This window comes from Malus sylvestris, chromosome 6 (assembly GCF_916048215.2).
Source record: "Malus sylvestris chromosome 6, drMalSylv7.2, whole genome shotgun sequence".
Taxonomy (NCBI): domain Eukaryota; kingdom Viridiplantae; phylum Streptophyta; class Magnoliopsida; order Rosales; family Rosaceae; genus Malus; species Malus sylvestris.
The window spans coordinates 32624869-32643890 of record NC_062265.1 but is presented as its reverse complement, the minus strand read 5'-3'; the positions used below and the strand labels follow the sequence as shown (position 1 = coordinate 32643890).

The 19022-nt window shown below is 39.8% G+C and overlaps 2 protein-coding genes and 1 long non-coding RNA gene across 6 annotated transcripts; 1 reads left to right on the top strand and 2 right to left on the bottom strand.

Moving 5' to 3' along the window:
* Positions 1-55: 55 nt before the first annotated feature.
* Positions 56-1597, top strand: LOC126627172 (H/ACA ribonucleoprotein complex subunit 2-like protein). The gene is made up of 4 exons (XM_050296602.1): positions 56-312; positions 456-525; positions 1050-1155; positions 1239-1597. The coding sequence occupies exons 1-4, from the start codon at positions 177-179 to the stop codon at positions 1398-1400; spliced, it is 474 nt and encodes a 157-aa protein (XP_050152559.1). The 5' UTR covers positions 56-176; the 3' UTR covers positions 1401-1597.
* A 232-nt stretch (positions 1598-1829) lies between these two features.
* LOC126627165 (inorganic pyrophosphatase TTM1-like) lies at positions 1830-18474 on the bottom strand. Of its 3 annotated transcripts, XM_050296594.1 has the most exons (13): positions 18094-18474; positions 17345-17519; positions 5756-5953; positions 5306-5420; positions 4999-5194; positions 4801-4914; positions 4507-4680; positions 3560-3754; positions 3223-3345; positions 3041-3153; positions 2802-2925; positions 2442-2714; positions 1830-2343 (listed from the first exon to the last, which is right to left on the bottom strand). In XM_050296594.1, the coding sequence occupies exons 2-13, from the start codon at positions 17484-17486 to the stop codon at positions 2128-2130; spliced, it is 1983 nt and encodes a 660-aa protein (XP_050152551.1). In that variant the 5' UTR covers positions 17487-17519; positions 18094-18474; the 3' UTR covers positions 1830-2127. The 3 variants fall into 3 exon arrangements, with proteins under 3 accessions (XP_050152551.1, XP_050152550.1, XP_050152549.1); XM_050296593.1 differs by lacking the exon at positions 17345-17519 and having other exon boundaries at positions 5756-6128; positions 18094-18470; XM_050296592.1 differs by lacking the exons at positions 17345-17519; positions 18094-18474 and adding an exon at positions 6707-6869 and having other exon boundaries at positions 5756-6128.
* On the bottom strand, positions 9331-17283 carry LOC126627175 (uncharacterized). Of its 2 annotated transcripts, none has more exons than XR_007624927.1 (5): positions 17147-17283; positions 15138-15332; positions 14798-14913; positions 14616-14728; positions 9331-9380 (listed from the first exon to the last, which is right to left on the bottom strand). It is a non-coding gene; the product is annotated as an uncharacterized LOC126627175 (long non-coding RNA). The 2 variants fall into 2 exon arrangements; XR_007624928.1 differs by having other exon boundaries at positions 14616-14718.
* Positions 18475-19022: the final 548 nt, after the last annotated feature.

Genomic DNA, 19022 nt, shown 5'->3' with positions numbered 1-19022 from the left:
GAGGCCCGTAATTCCTTAAACCCTCGCAACAAAATGAATAAAACCCTAATCTCCAAAGTCGTTTCTGCGACTGCGAGACTCGGAAGAGAGTGAAAAATCCCAGTCTCCAGAAAGCTTAGAGAGAAAAAGAGAGAGGAGAGAGAGAGGGAGGGAGAGAGAGAGAGAGAGAGAGAGAGATGGGAAGCGATAGCGAAGTAGAGAAGTCAGCGCAGAAGGAGAGGGAGAAGAAGAAGCTGCAGGCTCTCGCTTCGGTAGCCAAACCGCTCGCCGGAAAGAAGCTCTGCAAACGAACCCTCAAGCTCGTCCGTAAAGGTATACACGCATACATACATACAGATATACGTATAATAAATGCATGTATAAATGTGTATAAATGTGTGTGTGTGTGTGTGTGTATGTTTATTGATGTTTTGCATATGGGTGAAAGTTTGATGATATTGTTGTTTCTGCTGTAGCTGCTGAGCACAAATGCTTGAAGAGGGGAGTGAAAGAAGTGGTGAAAAGCATAAGGCGTGGTCAAAAGGGGTCAGTTTTTTTATTTTTTTTATCGATGAAATCCTTTTACATTGCTAATTTGTATTGGGAAATCGATTTTATTGTCGAAAAAAACTGTATTGAACTGGAAAGGACGAACCTTTGTTAGTAGATTCGAGGTTTTCGTTTGCATTGCGAGTTGGAATGGTGTGCAGAAAATGGTTTAGTAAGACATTGCGGTCGACTTACCCAATATTAATGCAATTTAGAAGGCTACATTATGAGTATCTAGGGAAATGTTTTGGAGTAGACTCCTATTGGGAGAGTAGGAACTTAATCTGGCAATCTTTGTACTGTAAATATCGCGCAATCAGTATATGTATCTGATTCAGAAATTCGGCTTCATCCGCTAGCTGTAGTTGTTCTATGCATTTCTTGTATCAGAGATGGTTGCTCAAATGCGGTCATTAGTTTATTAGTTCCTAGAGGTATAAGCGGCTCAGCATATCGACTGCGCTCAACTTACTCTTATGAATGTTTAATTGATGTTTTGTATACCGTGTACTGGAGTGCAGGTTTTGTGTTATAGCTGGGAACATTTCGCCTATTGATGTGATCACTCATGTTCCAATCTTATGTGAAGAGGCTGAAATTCCATACGTCTACGTGCCTTCAAAAGAAGTAAGTTTATTTTTTGTGAATCTCGGGCTCATTGATAAAAAACGCTCTAATGCTAATGCTAGTGTTGTGAATCTCGTCTTCAGGATCTTGCAAATGCCGGTGCCACCAAGAGGCCAACCTGCTGTGTCCTGGTGACAACCAAGCCTAACAAGGGGGCACTCTCCCAAGAGGATGAGGATAAAATAAAGGAAAATTACGACGAAGTTGTAGGAGAGGTCAAAGAACTTCACGCCAACCTTTTCTGAAGGCTGGGAAAACACTTGCCCTCGTACCGACTATCTTATTTGAGGTTTTTTATTTTTTGTGGCGAATGCTGCCGTTGTACTTCGTTTTAGAAAATTTTAGAATCTGCTTGTTTTGTGTAACTACTGAAGTTGAACGTTAAGCGGAGTTGGATTGGATATGAGATCATAATTTAGCCGGCGATACGGGTTCTGAGTTATTCTGTTCTTATATGTTATGCATTTGTTATATATATTTGACCTGCCCCTGATAAATTAAACTCCTTTTTGGAGCTAACACTTGGATGAATTAACTCAACTTCGACCGTGTGCGTCCGGACGCTCGGATTAAAAGTCGAAATCTAAGAACCAAATGAAATTATGAATTGCCAGATCTTCCATTTCTATGCAGAATACAAGGTATCAAGTAAAACAGATAGGGATATAACTGGCTGATCTGGAACACTTTTACTTGTATTTGTAAACCCATCAAAAGTTATTGTACAACTATGGTATGCAAGCGTTGGCCAGACCATCGTCCCCCTCCCGTTGCAATCAAGTTTGAATCCCTCTTCCCGTATACAGTATACCAACTATTTACAACAGTGGCCGACTACGCCAGCATAAACCTAGAAACTATATTTGCCTCCTTCCATCACACAGGCAGGCTACCCTTATTTGGAATACAGCATGGGTTTATACAAACATGTTTATAGCAGATTCTACGCCGAAAGTTAGCTGCTTGACACAATTATTTTGGGGAAGTCAGACTCCTGAAGAAGAAGACACCTAGGCCGCCAATTGCCAAAGCAAGAACAAGTGGGACAACTGATTCGATATCAGGCATTCTTCCAGTAGCATCTGTTCTTCCTTGGCGAAACCTCTCTGCCGGATACTCCCGCAGATGATTGCTCAAATTGTCTATTTGGTGCATGATCTGCCGTTGGCCTCGTGTGATGGTTAGTATCTGTTGAGTGTGCACCAAGTAACCGTATAAGCATACAGAAGGAAAGAAAACAGAAGATAGATCAATATGTCATCATAAGTGTACTTATCACAAAATACCTCTTCCATCAGTGGGGAATCCTTGACCAACTGTGAGGACGACGAAGAAGTGGGCAGTAGCGGTCCTCCCAACGAGCCATTACTCAAGCTAGTAACAAAAAGAGAAGTTGGTCCGGATCCATTGCAGGCTTCGGCCTGCAGAGCCAAATTTTGCTGGCTTGCTGAAACTCTTCTGAGTGGTATCTTGGAGTTCACCTCTTCAACACGGGATGTAAACTCATCCATCCTCTCATTCAGCGTAGAAATTTGTTCTGAAAGTTGAGTAATAATTCCCTGAAATAATACAACGCAAAATTGTTGGTGAAACAATTTCATGGTTATGTGCCATCAACATGAATATTCGAAAAATGGGTAACTCACCTGGTTCGAAATTCCTGCAGGTGATTCCGGGTTTCTTCCATCAAACCTTCTACTGTTAACAGCAAGTTTTGTTAGCTTGGACATAGTCTTGTCCCTTTGATTTGAGTAAGACTGTGATATACCCCTGCCCAGTGAAATATGATGTTAAAGAAACCAATCAGTACATACAAGCATGATCAGATGGATGATAGTTCATTATCCTTTCAATTCCAGAAAGATCAGCGGAGAATGAAGATTACCGGTTGAGATACTTGTTTCTCCTATCTGCAGAAGCTCGGGAAAGTGCTTCCTTAGGGCTCGAAACGAAATCATCATCTATGCTGAGCTTTGACTTCAAATCATCTGGCAAGGCCTGTATATTGATCACATCAGGACAACACACAAACATGACAATGCAAGATCAGTTGAGAGCGAGTCATACCATAACATCATTTACAAGTTTCTCCAGCTGAATTTGTTCGATGTAAGTACGAGGAACATATGAACCATCCAGGCCGAGCTTCTGTGCAATATCTTTAACATATAACCGATCCTTTCCTTGCACCTTCAAGCAAGTTCAGTAAGTTAGTGCCAAGCTTTGCAAAATTCACCTTAAAGCAAACAAGTCTTGTTTTCGTTTCCAGAAATAAACATCTGACATGAAGAACAGCACAGGCCGTTTCTTTAAGTATTATAAAAATTATCAATTTAAAGTTTGAAAAACAAATAGGAATCACCAATTTCAATATAATCTGAAAAAAGTATGTGTGGCATGATACCTGAACATATTGACGATTAAGTTGCTCCAACCAATCAGTTTTCACGCAAACCTTCTCGTCACAGAAGATATGACTGCTTCGTTTCAAGATGGATGCAATTGTATACCCCAAGGCCATGAGACCTCCAAGCAGGCGTACACTAACTTCAAAAGTTATTCTGGGCGATATTATGAAGGGACTATCTGTAACCCACTCCTGAGAGAGAGGAGATAAAGCTAGTCAGAGATCCTACTCCGGAAGAACAAACTATGATATTTGGACGCAACAATCCACCACCAAGCACATATCAGCAGAATCCTACACACAGATTAACACGAATTTTCACCTGCAATACCATGTAATTAAAATACGACCATGTAAGAATGCGCTCCCGTCAAAATCCCCATGTCACAATCTTCAAATCTTTTCCTTAATCCGTAATCCAGATGATATCAAGCTTATTTATATATAGAATCAGAAATTCGTTTCACTAAGAAAAACAGCAAGGTTCCTGACTGAAATGGAAAGACATTTAAATTGTTATTGCAATGGAGAAAGGAATAACGGGTGCACCTTATGACCCAAACTTTTCAACTCCACAAGTAGGTAAAATCTTAGGGAAAGAAATAAATGAAGAGAGTAGCTTTAGGTGAAGAAATATCAAATGCTTCCAAGAAGAAGGTTAGTATGCATTGTAGCTCACACATGCGTGAAAAGAAAACAAGTGGGAAATAAGACAGCGATGATAATGACTATAACCAGGGAAACAGGATCACATTAATGAAGATTTTGAGGTCTGAAATGTCTTCTCATATCTAAGCAATCCTGACGATAAACCTTTGTAGATTCATTTCTTTGCCATTGATCAATGATGAAAACAACTCCGATATACATGTAGGCAGTGACACTAGAAGGATAGAGTCAAATCATATACATCATTTAAGAACTTCAGTTTACAGATGTCGAACCTCAAACATGAGATTGTATTTGCCATCTCTGTTCCTCATCCTTAGATACGACTGACACGCTTCAGGATCTTCACCTGGTGGTAAAAGATATATGTCATAAGTTTCTTCTGTTCTTTCTTTGTGATCTTCCGATATAACGGCCTTGATTTGATCCACTGTCACTTCCTTTGTTGACTGTGATAAGTAAAAAAAAAATCTCAGTGAAGCAGTCAAAAAAGTAAGCAATTACACATTGTTTGAAACAAACAAACTGGAGAAAATGTTTTGCCAAAACAAGAAAATTTAGTAGTCAACCTTTAAAATGTAACTAGGGTTCTGAAAACCAGTGAAGGGATTAAACTTGTTGGTGATTTTTATATGTGCTGTCTGAAGATCTGGCTCAATAAAGGCCTTGTACATAGGATACACCTGTACCAAAAATTCTGGATGAGAACCACCATAAATCTTTTGTACTCATAACGAAAATTTTCTAACACAGCATAAAGGGGCAACCGTTTCAGAAATTTGATGGATAATTTCTTCAGGCTCTTGGCCAGCACGTTGAATGTCCCTTAAAACCCGCTTTACAAGGTCAAAGTGAACTCCACCAGTTATAGATACACGAAGATCAAGCAAAGGTCGCAATTTCTCACTTAAAGCATATATGCCCTCAATGATCACAATACGGGAGCTAGGGGCCTCTACTGTTCTGTTAGAAGCACCGGAATGATCATCAATATACAACAGCATCAGAAGAAAATGAAAGCTATCATGTTATGTATGTGGCAAAGCATTTCCACATCATGCAGAGATGCACTACCTGTACCCTATGCGGGAGCTCATCTTGAAATCATATATTGGAACCTGAACAGGATTACCTGCCTTTAAGTCATGTATGTTTTCAAGCAATGAATCATAATCTGTCAGGCGTGGATCTGTTCCAAGACATTACAACAATAAGAGTTCAACCATGACTCTCAGATGTGAAATCACTTATTCAATGATCAATAATCGAACAAAAGGATTCAGATATGACAACAGAGGAAGGCAGCAGAAGTACAAACCTTTCAGGAAAACTATAAACAAGGAAGTGAGCAATCTTGGAAACAAAGTAAAGAACACAATGACCAACAAAGAATAATCATTGAAAATATGTGAAATTTTGATGACAGGAGAAATTAAACAGATCCTTACTCTACAAAATGGAGTTGTTAGTTTATATGGATCAAATCAAACAGATGTTTGATGGACTCAAAAATGAGATTCTTACCATCATAGTTTCCATCGATGATTCGACTAGCGTCATTGTAGTTGTCCATTGTAATAACAGCAATGCTGGGCATGAAGTTGAGCACTTTCTCAGTGAAAACAGTTTTACCAGCCCCAGAGGGGCCTGCCACTCCAACCAGTATTATCCCCTCATTCTTTTGAGCCAACTGCTGACACGCCCGAATTACTATAAAGAAACCTTTCTCAAATGACAGGACATCTGGAATTTGGACAATCTCGTATCGATCACAGTCCTTTCTTTTCACCAGCTGAACCTGATCCCGCAACAGACCAGAACGTGGCCGCGGCGATTCAGCGCCAGAACTTGTATCTTGAGCCATTTAGAGCTCAAAATCTCTGTTATTTCCTACACACTGCACGATTCAACAAATAGCAAAAGCAACATTTAATTCTAAAATTGCAGAATTTTGAACTCGGAAATTCATAAATGTACATAGTTGAACATTAAGTTAATAATTAACAATCCATTGATAAATTAGCATCCAAGAAATCCTTCCCAGCAGCCAAAATTACAGAAATGCAAAAACGAAATCAAAATCAAAATCAAAAATGCAGATTTCCCCCGTGAATAAATTGTCAAGAAATTAAAATCGCATAAATTTGGAAACTTCGAAATTTTGATCGAGTCAGAGTGATCAACATTTTTCTTTTCAAGAGAAAAATAGAACAGGAATCAAACAAGTAATAAAATTGCAAAACAGTAAACCTGGAAATTCACAAATGTCCACGCTTAAACATCAAGTTAATAATTAACAATATACTAACATTGATTAATTAGCATTCAAGAACTCCTCCCAGACGAAAATACAAATGAAAATTGGAGATTGCCCAGATGAGGAAATTATCAAAGAACAGTAACCCAGAAATTAAAATCGCAAAAAGCTGAAAACTTTGTAAGATTTGAGCGAGACAGAGTGATCAGAGCTCATACCTTTTTCAAGAGAGAAAAAAAAATAGAAGTCACAGCTGCTGCAACTGCTCTCTCGGAGTTCTTGGAGTTTCTGGGAAATTTATTTATACCTTGCTGCTATAATTCTTGTCAGATTGCGGGATGGATATTTATGTAAAAATATGACGCCACATGGCGACGATTGCTTGAGTCTGAGAGGTACGTTCCAGAAGAAATCGGATGCAAAAATTCCTCGGAAAAAAAATGGATAAACCCGGGTGTAACTTTGTAATTACAAACACAGCCGCTGGATTAGGTACTGACCTGAAATCACGACCGTTGAGTTTGACCGTACAAGTTTGGAATTAGATTCTTGTTTCATTTTTACCTTTATTTTTGGGCCACTGATTTTCAATGAAAAATAAATGAGTGATTTTCCGTCTTGGCCAAAAAGTAGAAAGTGACTTTTCTATTTATATTTTACGGTGGGAGGATTCTAAATTGATAATATATTAAAAAAAATTAATAAAAATAACTTCAAAACTTTAAATTTTTATCAAAAGTCATATTAAAACTGTAACATCTCACATCGTCTAGAGAGTAGATCATATAAGCCTTATATGTATATTTTCATCTCTACCTAGCACGAAGACTTTTGGAAGCTCACTAACTTCGGGTTACATCAGAACTCCGAAGTTAAGTGAGTTCGCGTGAGAGCAATCTCATGATGGGTGACCCATTAGGAAGTTTTCGTGTGAGTTTCCAGAAATAAAACCATGAGGACGTGGTTGGGGCTCAAAGCAGACAATATCGTGCTACGACGAAGTCGAGCCCGAGATGTGGAGAGGGCCCGGGCCGATATATGACAATTTGGTATCAGAGCTAATCCCTAACAGAATGTGCCAACGAGGACGTTGGGCCCTTAAGGGAGGTGGATTGTAACATCCCACATCGCCTAAGGGAGTGGATCCTTTAAGCCTTATATATATATTCTCATTTCTACTCAGCACGCACATGATGTGATGGGGGCATGTGCCGGGATGTGACAAAAACTTTATTTAATAATAAGAACAATAAAATGGAGAAAAAAAAAAGTTAACTAAAATGGTTTTTGCAAAATAAAAAGCTGCCCCTTTTTTCCCGCCGACATCGAGTTGGTGTTGAAATGGACCGATGACTTCGAGTTTCATATTTGAAACCCCACGCGATGAAGAATGTTCCGATGAAGAGCAAGGTGTTGGCGATGGCAATTTTGAATCCTCATGGTCATGGGACTTGACATCTTACTCTGGAATGGTCTCCCAAGAACAGGAACTTGCCCATGGAAGACATAACTGGTTACCATCTTCAAATTTTGAAAGTCGTCTATGATTGAATTTATTCTAAAACTTTCTAATAAATAATAAAAGAACATATGGAGTTGAAACCATCCGTGTTTAGTTTGATGGATATTTTGTATTTGACTTTATTGATTTAATTTGCGTTAGTTTTCGATTTTGCAGACATTATTTATGTAACTGGATCAATAAGTAGATACTATTTATGAAACGAAATCAAGAATTAGGCACCATTTCTAAAACTAAATCAATGGGTGGAAACTATTTCTGAAACTGGACTATACACTATTTATGAAACTTGACCAATAACTATATACTATTTATGAAACATGATCAAGAATTAGCCAGTATCTATAAAAATGGACCAATAACTAGACATTATTTATGAAACTGGACCAAGAAAGATACATTATTTATGAAACTATACGAATTACTATACAATATTTATGAAAACTATACCCAATAACTAGTCACTATTTATGAAACATGATCAATAACTAGGCATTATTTATGAAAGTGAACCAAGAACTAGACTCTATTTATGAATCTGGATCAATAAATAGTGTAAAACCATTCAGTTTTATAAACAGTGTTTAGTTTCATAAATATGGTTCAGTTCATAAACAGTGTATGTGATGGATGTGCGGGTCCAGCGCATCAGTTTTTTTTTAAATATTAAAATTGTGTCATTTTCATTAAAATTTAAGTTCTTTTGTCATTTTTATTAAAATTTAAGAGTTTTTCATTAATATTTAATTGTTTTTCATTAAATAAAGTTAACATATTTTTTTGTTAAAATAAACTTAGCCCAAACTCTTTTCATGAAAGCTCCCATATATTAATGTGTCTTGCAAAAGTTTTCAAAGGCTAAAGAGAGCTTGATTGCAAGACCCACTTGTGAGCTTAGAATATGCTTGTTTTGTGTAACTACTGAAGTTAAAACTCCTTTTGGAGCTAACACTTGGATGAATTAACTCAACTTCGACTGTGTGTGTCCAAACGCTCGGATTAAAAGTCAAAATCTAAGAACCAAATGAAATTATGAATTGCCAGATCTTCCATTTTTATGCAGAATACAAGATATCAAGTAAACACAGATAGGGATATAACTGGCTGATCTGGAACACTTTTACTTGTATTTGTAGACCCATAAGGAATTATTGTACAACTATGGTATAAAAGCGTTGGCCAGACTCCGCCCTTTGCACTCAAGTTTAAATTCCTCTTCCCGTATAAAGTATACCAACTATTTACAACATTCGCCGACCACACCAGCATAAACCTAGAAATCTATATTTGCCTCCTTCCATTACACAGGCAAGCTGCCTTTATTCGAAATTGCTGCAGGTGATTCCGGGTTTCTTCCATCAAACCTTCTACTGTTAACAGCAAGTTTTGTTAGCTTGGACATAGTCTTGTCCTAGGAGTAGCCGAAATTGAAGGAAAGATGAGAGAAAATCGGTTACGGTGGTTTGGACATGTGCAAAGAAGGCCTACTGACGCTCCGATTAGAAGATGCGACTATGGGACAGAGGTTCAGGGCCGAAGGGGTAGAGGAAGACCTAGGAAAACTTTGGAAGAGACTCTAAGAAAAGACTTAGAGTACTTGGATCTAACGAAGGACATGACACAGGATCGAGCACAATGGCGTTCTAAGATTCATATAGCCGATCCCACTCAGTGACTTGGATTTTCCAAGTCTCCAACCAAGAAGTTTTCCTCACTCGGGAAATTAAGGGAACACTACCCCAACCTACATGCTCCACTCAGAAAGCTTCAACATACAAGCTTCAACAAAAGAAAATTCAAAGAACTTAGCGAAGAAGGCTTTGGTGTATTTAACACAATACGTTGAAATGAAGGAAAGCTTATTTATTGATATCCCCGATAAGCTACAAATATGTACATATACATGAGTCAAAATAAACACACAAGAGGGAGCCTTCACAAAGGTTGCTTAGGAGAAGTCTCAGCAGTCGGTAGAGCCCCAGAAAGAGAAGGCACCGGAGGGGGATCATTTGGAGCCTCAGTACTGGACAAAACCCTAGAAGGAGGAGGCATCAGAGGTTGATCATTTGGAGCTTCATTACGCGGTACAGCCCCAGAAGACGAAGGCAATAAATGCCTTTGGAACAAACCCACAAATCTCTGATGATCAAGTAAAACCTGACCATCAGTTTCCTTCATCTGGTCAAGCTTCCTCTTCATGTTTGTAGCATAGTCATGTGCGAGCCGGTGCAACTGTTTATTCTCATGCTTGAGCCCTCTAATCTCCTGTTTGAGACTCATCACTTCAGCCGCCAATGATTCAACTTGGCGGGTTCGAGCAAATAGGCGTTGGGCCATATTAGACACAGAACCTGCACACTGAACACTGAGAGCCAGCGAATCCTTAACAGCTAACTCATCAGACCGTTTGGAAAGTAGTCTGTTATCTTTGGGAGTGAGAAGGTTCCTGGCCACCACCGCAGCAGTCATATCATTCTTCATCACGGAATCCCCAACGGTAAGAGGACCAGTTGGGGAGACGAAGGATGGGCGCCATATGTTGTCTGGAGAAGGCGGGGCTGCCTCTTCAACAAGGTTCAAGTCAAAACGACGGTCGGAGGGGCCAGACATTTTCAAAGGTGTTGAAGAGAGAAGAGGTCGGACAAATCAAGATCTTAGAAGTGCAAGAATGAAGCTTCTACTGGTGGAGATTCAAGTGTGCTTTGGAACTTAATGCCAGCCTCTATAAAAATCTGCACTCGACGGAGCTTCAGAAATCAAAGAGGCGCCTGCTCAGAAATCGAAGAGGCGTTTGCTTTCTCAAAAGTTGGGCTGCTTAGAGATCACGAGGGTTGATCTCAGAAATCGAAGAGCCGTTTGCTTTCTCAAAAGTTGGGCTGCTCAAAGACCACGAAGGCCGATCTCAGAAATCGAAGAGGCGCTCGCTTTCTCAAAAGCTGGGCTCCCTAGAGACCACGAGGGCCGATCTCAGAAATCGAAGAGGCACCTACTTTTCCAGCCTTGTCAGCACCTGTCACACGCACACTCAGCTTTGCGGAAATTATGGGCATTCTGTCAAAGACTTCTGGGGAAGTAGAAAACACAGGAATCTTACTGTTCAATCACCCACTTCCCACACGCAACAATAGCTCATGGGTACCACAGATAACTTTGCCAAAGTTCTCTGCCAAAGTTGAGCACGTGAAGCTTGCAGCTCCCACTACATCGCTCTGACCAAGAAGGGTAAAAGAATAGCAAAGAAACAGCACTAACAAAGTTTAGACCCATAAATTTTGAAGGTCTAGCTACCATATTATTACCCACAAGGGTAAAGGAACAGTACCACTGCTGGATAATTGGAAAGTCCATGTATGTCAACCTCTGTGCTTCGTGGCAAGGTAGACTAGCAAACATGCACAACCTTTACTCACATTCGAGAAAACACTCCCAATAAGATTGCTTGCTCCAAAATCGAAGAGGCACCGTCCTCCGAATCTAAAGAGCCAGACTCCCAACATGACTACTTTCTTAAAAATCGAAGAGAGGGTAAAGGAACAGTACCATTGCTGGATAATTGGAAAGTCCCTGTGTGTCAACCTCTGTGCTTCGTGGCAAGGTAGACTAGCAAACATGCCCAACCTTTACTCACATTCGAGAAAACACTCCCAACAAGATTGCTTGCTCCAAAATCGAAGAGGCACCGCCCTCCGAATCTCGAGAGCCACTCTCCCAACATGATTACTTTCTCAAAAATCGAAGAGACACTGCTCCCCGAATCTCGAGAGCCAGACCCCCAGCATGATTGCTTTCTCAAAAATCGGTGAGGCACCGTTCTCCGAATCAATCGAAGAGGCGCTCGCTTTCTCAAAAGCTGGGCTGCTCAGAGACCACGAGGGCCGATCTCAGAAATCGAAGAGGCATCTACTTTTCTAGCCTTGTCAGCACCTGTCACACGCACACTCAGCTTTGCAGAAATTATGGGCATTCTGTCGAAGACTTCTGGTGAAGTAGAAAGCACATGAATCTTACTGTTCAATCACCCACTTCCCACACGCAACAATAACTCATGGGTACCACAGATCACTTTGCCAAAGTTCTCTGCCAAAGTTGAGCACGTGAAGCTTGCAGCTCCCACTACATCGCTCTGACCAAGAAAGGTAAAAGAATAGCAAAGAAACAGCACTAACAAAGTTTAGACACATAAATTTTGAAGGTCTAGCTACCATATTATTACCCACAAGGGTAAAGGAACAGTACCATTGCTGGATAATTGGAAAGTCCCTGTGTGTCAACCTTTGTGCTTCGTGGCAAGGTAGACTAGCAAACATGTCCAACCTTTACTCACATTCGAGACAACACTCCCAACAAGATTGCTTGCTCCAAAATCGAAGAGGCACCGCCTTCCGAATCTCGAGAGCCAGACTCCCAACATGATTACTTCCTCAAAAATCGAAGAGACACTGCTCTCCGAATCTCGAGAGTCAGACCCCCAGCATGATTGCTTTCTCAAAAATCGAAGAGGCATCGTTCTCCGAATCTCGAGAGCCAGATACCACAGACCACTTTTTCAAAGTGCTCTGACAGAGTTAAAACATGTGAAACTGGCAGCTCCCACTACCGTGCTATGACCAAGCAGGGTAAAGGAATAGCATTACTACTTGTTGTTAGGGAGACTCCTATATATGTCGACCTCCATCCCCAACGGACAGGCAGACCTGCAAAAATGCTCAACCCTTCATCATATCTGAGAGGGCACTCCCAACAAAGCCTTTCGAAATATTCAGCTTTCTTTCCCCCCGATAATACCTCTGCAAACAAGCTATACTAGAGCAAGAATATCTCATATCATCAGGGTTAAAAGCAAGAGTATCCCATATCATGCTTTTTCCCTGTTTTTTCTTTTGGCCTTGTTTTTACCTGCAAGACAAGGAGAAAGAGAGCAATCAGTCAGCACTTGGAATCAAGCTTCCAGCCAGGAACTGACTGCCTGGAACCCCTTACCTGATTACTTACCTGGCATTGCTCTCGAGTACTCATCTTCATCATCTTATGTTTCCAGGGAAGATTCCGCATCTGCTTGAGGAACAGATAGGGCAAGTGCGAAGGATACAAGGAAGCATGTGGAGACAAGCGTAACAGCACACGTGCCGATACATCCATTACTCTGTCAAAAGCAAAAGTATCCCATATCAGCAGGGTGGAACGTACTCTAGATTTGATGGACTTGTTTTGACCCTCAAATTCTTCAGTCGGCCTTATACTCTGGAGGAAACCAGAAAACCCTCCAGCTCAGTTCAAGAATAAGCCTGTGGAAAGTTACTTCTTCAAAAGCAAAAGTATCTCATATCATCTCTTCTCATTTTTCTTCTCTTTATCCTTCATGCTGCTGCAAGATGGGGAGAAGGTGAACAATCAGTCGGAGCTCTGATTGCTTACCTTGTCTGTCACCTCTTTCAGCAGACCCCATAGCTCGGCGACTTGGGGGACTCCTACTACATGGTTTGTATCGCGCTTGACCAAGCCTGAAACTACAAGTAAGCTTCAAGTGAAATTGATACATTACCTTGTGCATCTCCACCAGTTAAAGATACCACCCCTGGATGGAGGAAGAGTACTTCCAGAGAAGATGCCACATCTACCTATGAGACAGATAAGGCAAGTCAAGACGACACCACACTCCGATACTTAGAAGTTTCGTGATTACGAGATCATTCTCCCACAATATTTCCTAATGTCATTTGTACTAAATCATTCACTCGTACTCACTAAATGAGAGCTTGAACCTATGTACTTGTGTAAACCCTTCACAATTAATGAGAACTCTTCTATTCCGTGGACGTAGCCAATCTGGGTGAACCACGTACATCTTGTGTTTGCTTTCCTATCTTTATCCATTTATATACTTATCCACACTAATGACCGGAGCAATCTAGCGAAGATCACAAAAAGCGACCGTTTTCGTTACCTAGGATCTATCTTGCAAGAGAACGGAGAATTAGATGGAGATCTCAACCATAGAATACGAGCTGGATGGAAAGAGTGCATCCGGCGTGTTGTGTGACCGTCGTAGGCCACTGAAGCTCAAGGAAAAATTTTATAGGACGGCAATAAGGCCAGCGATGTTGTATAGCAGAGAATGTTGGGTGGTGAAGCATCAACACGTACACAAAATGGGTGTAGCGGAGATGAGGATGCTTCGTGGGATGTGTGGGCACACGAGAAAGGATAAGATTGGGAATGAGGATATCCGAGGTAAAGTAGGAGTAGCCGAAATTGTAGGAAAGATGAGAGAAAATCGGCTCTGGTGATTTGGACATGTGCAAAGAAGGCCGACTGACGCTCCGGTTCGAAGATGTGACTACGGGACAGAGGTTCAGGGCCGAAGGGGTAGAGGAAGACCTAGGAAAACTTTGGAAGAGACTCTAAGAAAAGACTTAGAGTACTTGAATCTAACGGAGGGCATGACACAAAACCGAGCGCAATGGCGTTCTAGGATTCATATAGCCGACCCCACTTAGTGGGAAAAGGCTTTGTTGTTGTTGTTGTTGTTGTGGACATAGTCTTGTCCCTTTGAATAGTTCGTTATCCTTTCAATTCCGGAAAGAACAGCTGAGAATGAAAATTACCGGTTGAGATACTTGTTTCTCCTATCTGCAGAAACTCGGGAAAGTGCTTCCTTAGGGCTCAAAACGAAATCATCATCTATGCTGAGCTTTGACTTCAAATCATCTGGCAAGGTCTGTAGATTTATCATATCAGGACAACACACAAACATGACTATGCACGATCAGTTAAGAGTGAGTCGTACCATAACATCATTTACAAGTTTCTCTAGCTGAATTTGTTCGATGTAAGTACGAGGAACATATGAACCATCCAGGCTGAGCTTCTGTGAAATATCTTTAACATATAACCGATCCTTTCCTTGCACCTTCAAGCAAGTTCATTAAGTTAGTGCTAAGCTTTGCAAAATTCACCTAAAAGCAAACAAGAAGTCTTGTTTTCATTTCCAGAAATAAACATCTGACATGAAGAACAGCACAGGCCGATTCTTTAAGTATTATAAAAATTATCAGATTATAGTTTGAAAAACAAATAGTTATCACCAATTTCAATATAATCTGAAAAAAGTATGTGTGGCATGATACCTAAACATATTGACGATTAAGTTGCTCCAACCAATCACTTTTCACGAAAACCTTCTCATCACAGAAGATATGGCTGCTTCGTTTCAAGATGGATGCAATTGTATACCCCAAGGCCATGAGACCTCCAAGCAGGCGTACGCTAACTTCAAAAGTTATTCTGGGCGATATTATGAAGGGACTATCTGTAACCCACTCCTAAGAGTGAGGAGATAAAACTAGTCAGAGATCCTACTATGGAAGAACAAACTATGATATTTGGAGGCAACAATCCACCACCAAGCACATATCAGCAGAAATTCTACACACAAATTAATACGAATTTTCACCTGCGACACTATGTAATTAAAATACAACCATGTAAGAATGTGCTCCCGTCAAAATCCCCATGTCACAATCTTCAAATCTTTTCCTTAATCCGTAATCCATGATATAATCATAAATTCAGTGGACACAGGAATAACAGGTGCACCTCATTACCCAAAATTTTCAACTCCACAAGTACGTAAAATCTTAGGGAAAGAAATAAATGAAAATAGTAGCTTTAGTTGAAGAAATATCAAATGCTTCCAAGAAGAGGGTTAGTATGCATTGTAGCTCACACATATGTGAAAAAAAAAAACGAGCGGGAAATAAGACACTGGTGATAACGGCTATAACCAGGGAAACAGGATCACATTAATGATGATTTTGAGGTCTGAGATGTTTCCTCATATCTTAGCAATCATGAAAATAAACATTTTGTATATTCATTTCTTTACTGTTGATCAATGATGAAAACAACTCCAATATACATGTAGGCAATGACACCGATAGGATAAAGTCAAATGCATATAATATCTTTTAGGAACTTTAGTTTACAGATGTCGAACCTCAAACATGAGATTGTATTTGCCATCTCTGTTCCTCATCCTTAGATACGACTGACACGCTTCAGGATCTTCACCTGGTGGTAAAAGATATATGTCATAAGTTTCTTCTGTTCTTTCTTTGTGATCTTCCGATAGAACAACCTTGACTTGATCCACTGTCACTTCCTTTGTTGACTGCGATAAATAAAAAAAATCTCAGTGAAGCAGTTAAAAAAGTAAGCAATTACATATTGTTTGAAACAAGCAAACTGGAGAAAATGTTTTACCAAAACAAGAAAATTTAGTAGTCATAAAATATAAGTAGGGTTCTGAAAACCAGTGAAGGGATTAAACTTGTTGGTGATTTTTATATGTGCTGTCTGAAGGTCTGGCTCGATAAAGGCCTTGTACATAGGATACACCTGTACCAAAATTCTGGATGAGAACCACCATAAATCTTTTGTACTGATAATGAAAATTTTCTAACATGGGATAAAGGGGTAACCGTTTCACAAATTTGACGGATAATTTCTTCAGGCTCTTGGCCAGCACGTTGAATGTCCCTTAAAACCCGCTTTACAAGGTCAAAGTGAACTCCACCAGTTATAGATACACGAAGATCTAGCAAAGGTCGCAATTTCTCACTTAAAGCATATATGCCCTAAATGATCACAATTCGGGAGCTAGGGGCCTCTACTGCTCTGTTAGAAGCACAAGATCATCAATATACAACAGAATCAGAAGAAAATGAAAGCTATCATGTTATGTATGTGGCAAAGCATTACCACATCATGCAGAGATGCACTACCTGTACCCTATGCGGGAGCTGTTCCAAAACATTATGACAATAAGAGTTCAACCATGACTCTCAGATGTGAAATCACTTATTCAATGATCAATAATCGAACAAAAGGATTCAGATATGACAACGGAGGAAGACAGTAGAAGTACAAACCTTTCAGGAAAACTGTAAATAAGGAAGTGAGCAATCTTGGAAACGAAGTAAAGAACACAATGACCAACAAAGAATAATCATTGAAAATATGTGAAATTTTGATAACAGGAAAAATTAAACAGATCCTTACTCTACAAAATGGAGTTGAAAGTTTATAACGATCAAATCAAACAGATGTTTGATGGACTCAAAAATGAGATTCTTACCATCAAAGTTTCCATCGATGATTCGACTAGCGTCATTGTAGTTGTCCATTGTAATAACAGCAATGCTGGGCATGAAGCTGAGCACTTTATCAGTGAAAACAGTTTTACCAGCCCCAGAGGGGCCTGCCACTCCAACTAGTATTATCCCCTCATTCTTTTGAGCCAACAGCTGACACGCCCGAATTACTATAAAGAAACCTTTCTCAAATGACAGGACATCTGGAATTTGGACAATCTCGTATCGATCACAGTCCTTTCTTTTCACAAGCTGAACCTTATCCCGCAACATACCAGAACGTGGCCGCCGTGATTCAGCGCCAGAACTTGTATCTTGAGCCATTTAGAGCTCAAAATCCCTGTTATTTCCTACACACTGCACGATTCAACAAATAGCAAAAGCAACATTTAATTCTAAATTTGCAGAATTTTGAACTCGGAAATTCATAAATGTACATAGTTGAAAATTAAGTTAATAGTTAACAATCCATTGATAAATTAGCATCCAAGAAATCCTTCCCAGCAGCCAAAATTACAGAAATGCAAAAACGAAATAAAAAAAATTAAAAAAAATGCAGATTTCCCACGTGAATAAATCATCAAGAAATTAAAATCGCATAAATTTGGAAACTTCGAAATTTTGATCGAGTCAGAGGGATCAACATTTTTCAAGAGAAAAAATAGAACAAGAATCAAACAAGTAACAAAATTGAAAAACTGTAAACCTGGAAATTCACAAATGTCCATGCTTAAACATCAAGTTAATAACAAACAATATACTAACATTGATTAATTAGCATTCAAGAACTCCTCCCAGATGAAAATACAAGCGAAAATTAGAGATTGCCCAGATGAGGAAATTATCAAAGAACAGTAACCCAGAAATTAAAATCGCAAAAAGCTAAAAACTTTGTAAGATTTAAGCGAGACACATTGATCAAAGCTCATACCTTTTTCAAGAGAGAAAAAAATAGAAGTCACAGCTGCTGCAACTGCTTTCTCTGAGTTCTTAGAGTTTCTGGGAAATTTATACCTGTTGCTATAATTCTTGTCAAATTGACGCCACATGGCGATGATTGCTGGAGTCTGAGGGGTACGCGCGAGAAGAAATCGGATGCAAAAATTCCTTAGAAAAATAATGGATAAACTCGTTGATGTGTACAAGTTTGGAATTAGATTCTTCTTTCTTTTTTAACTTAGTTTTGTGCCACTCCATCAAGAGGCCTCAGACAAGGTGATTCTTTATCTCTCGGATGATACAAATGGCGGTGAATCAGAAGTTTTTGGAGGGGGTGAGGACGAACTCGCATGGTTAAGTTATACCTCATATTTTCTTTGTTGATGACACGCTTATTTTTCTGGAGGCAAATCGCTCAAATTGTTGCCATCTGGTTAAAATAATTAATGACTACTGTACGGCTTTGTGCCAAGCAGTTAGTCTTCAAAAATCGTGTGTTTTCTTCGGTGCCAATACTCTGGTGGACATGTCAGAGGAGTTGGGAGGCGTTTTTAATAGTCCAAAGCGGAAGGGTTTGTGATCCGGGGACTTATCTTATTGTTCCTGCAATGTGGGATCGTTCAAAGCGGAAGGGTTTAGCATATGTTAAGGGTAGGATTATGAGGAAAATACAAGGGTGGAAGCAAAACACTCTTTCTCAAGCGAGCAAAGAGGTGTTTATAAAAGTGGTTGTCCAAGCAATTCCAGCATATCCAATGAGTTTATTTAAGTTTCCTGCGACGCTGTGTAATGAACTGGACTCTTTATTATCAGGGTTTTGGTGGGGACAAGTGGGTGGAGAGCAGAAAATTCGTTAAGAGTCCAAAGATATTTTGGGTCTACCGAAGAAGGATAGAGGTATGGGCTTCAGGAATTTTAGTG

Coding starts and splice junctions, on each gene's coding strand:
- LOC126627172 (XM_050296602.1), top strand. CDS start 177: ATGGGAAGCGATAGCGAAGTAGAGAAGTCAGCGCAGAAGGAGAGGGAG. Junction 526..1,049: donor ATAAGGCGTGGTCAAAAGGG/GTCAGTTTTTTT, acceptor ACTGGAGTGCAG/GTTTTGTGTTATAGCTGGGA. Junction 1,156..1,238: donor TCTACGTGCCTTCAAAAGAA/GTAAGTTTATTT, acceptor TCTCGTCTTCAG/GATCTTGCAAATGCCGGTGC.
- LOC126627165 (XM_050296594.1), bottom strand. CDS start 17,486: ATGGCTCAAGATACAAGTTCTGGCGCTGAATCACGGCGGCCACGTTCT. Junction 2,926..3,040: donor AGAAACAAGTATCTCAACCG/GTAATCTTCATT, acceptor TTCACTGGGCAG/GGGTATATCACAGTCTTACT. Junction 2,715..2,801: donor CTGCAGGAATTTCGAACCAG/GTGAGTTACCCA, acceptor GTATTATTTCAG/GGAATTATTACTCAACTTTC.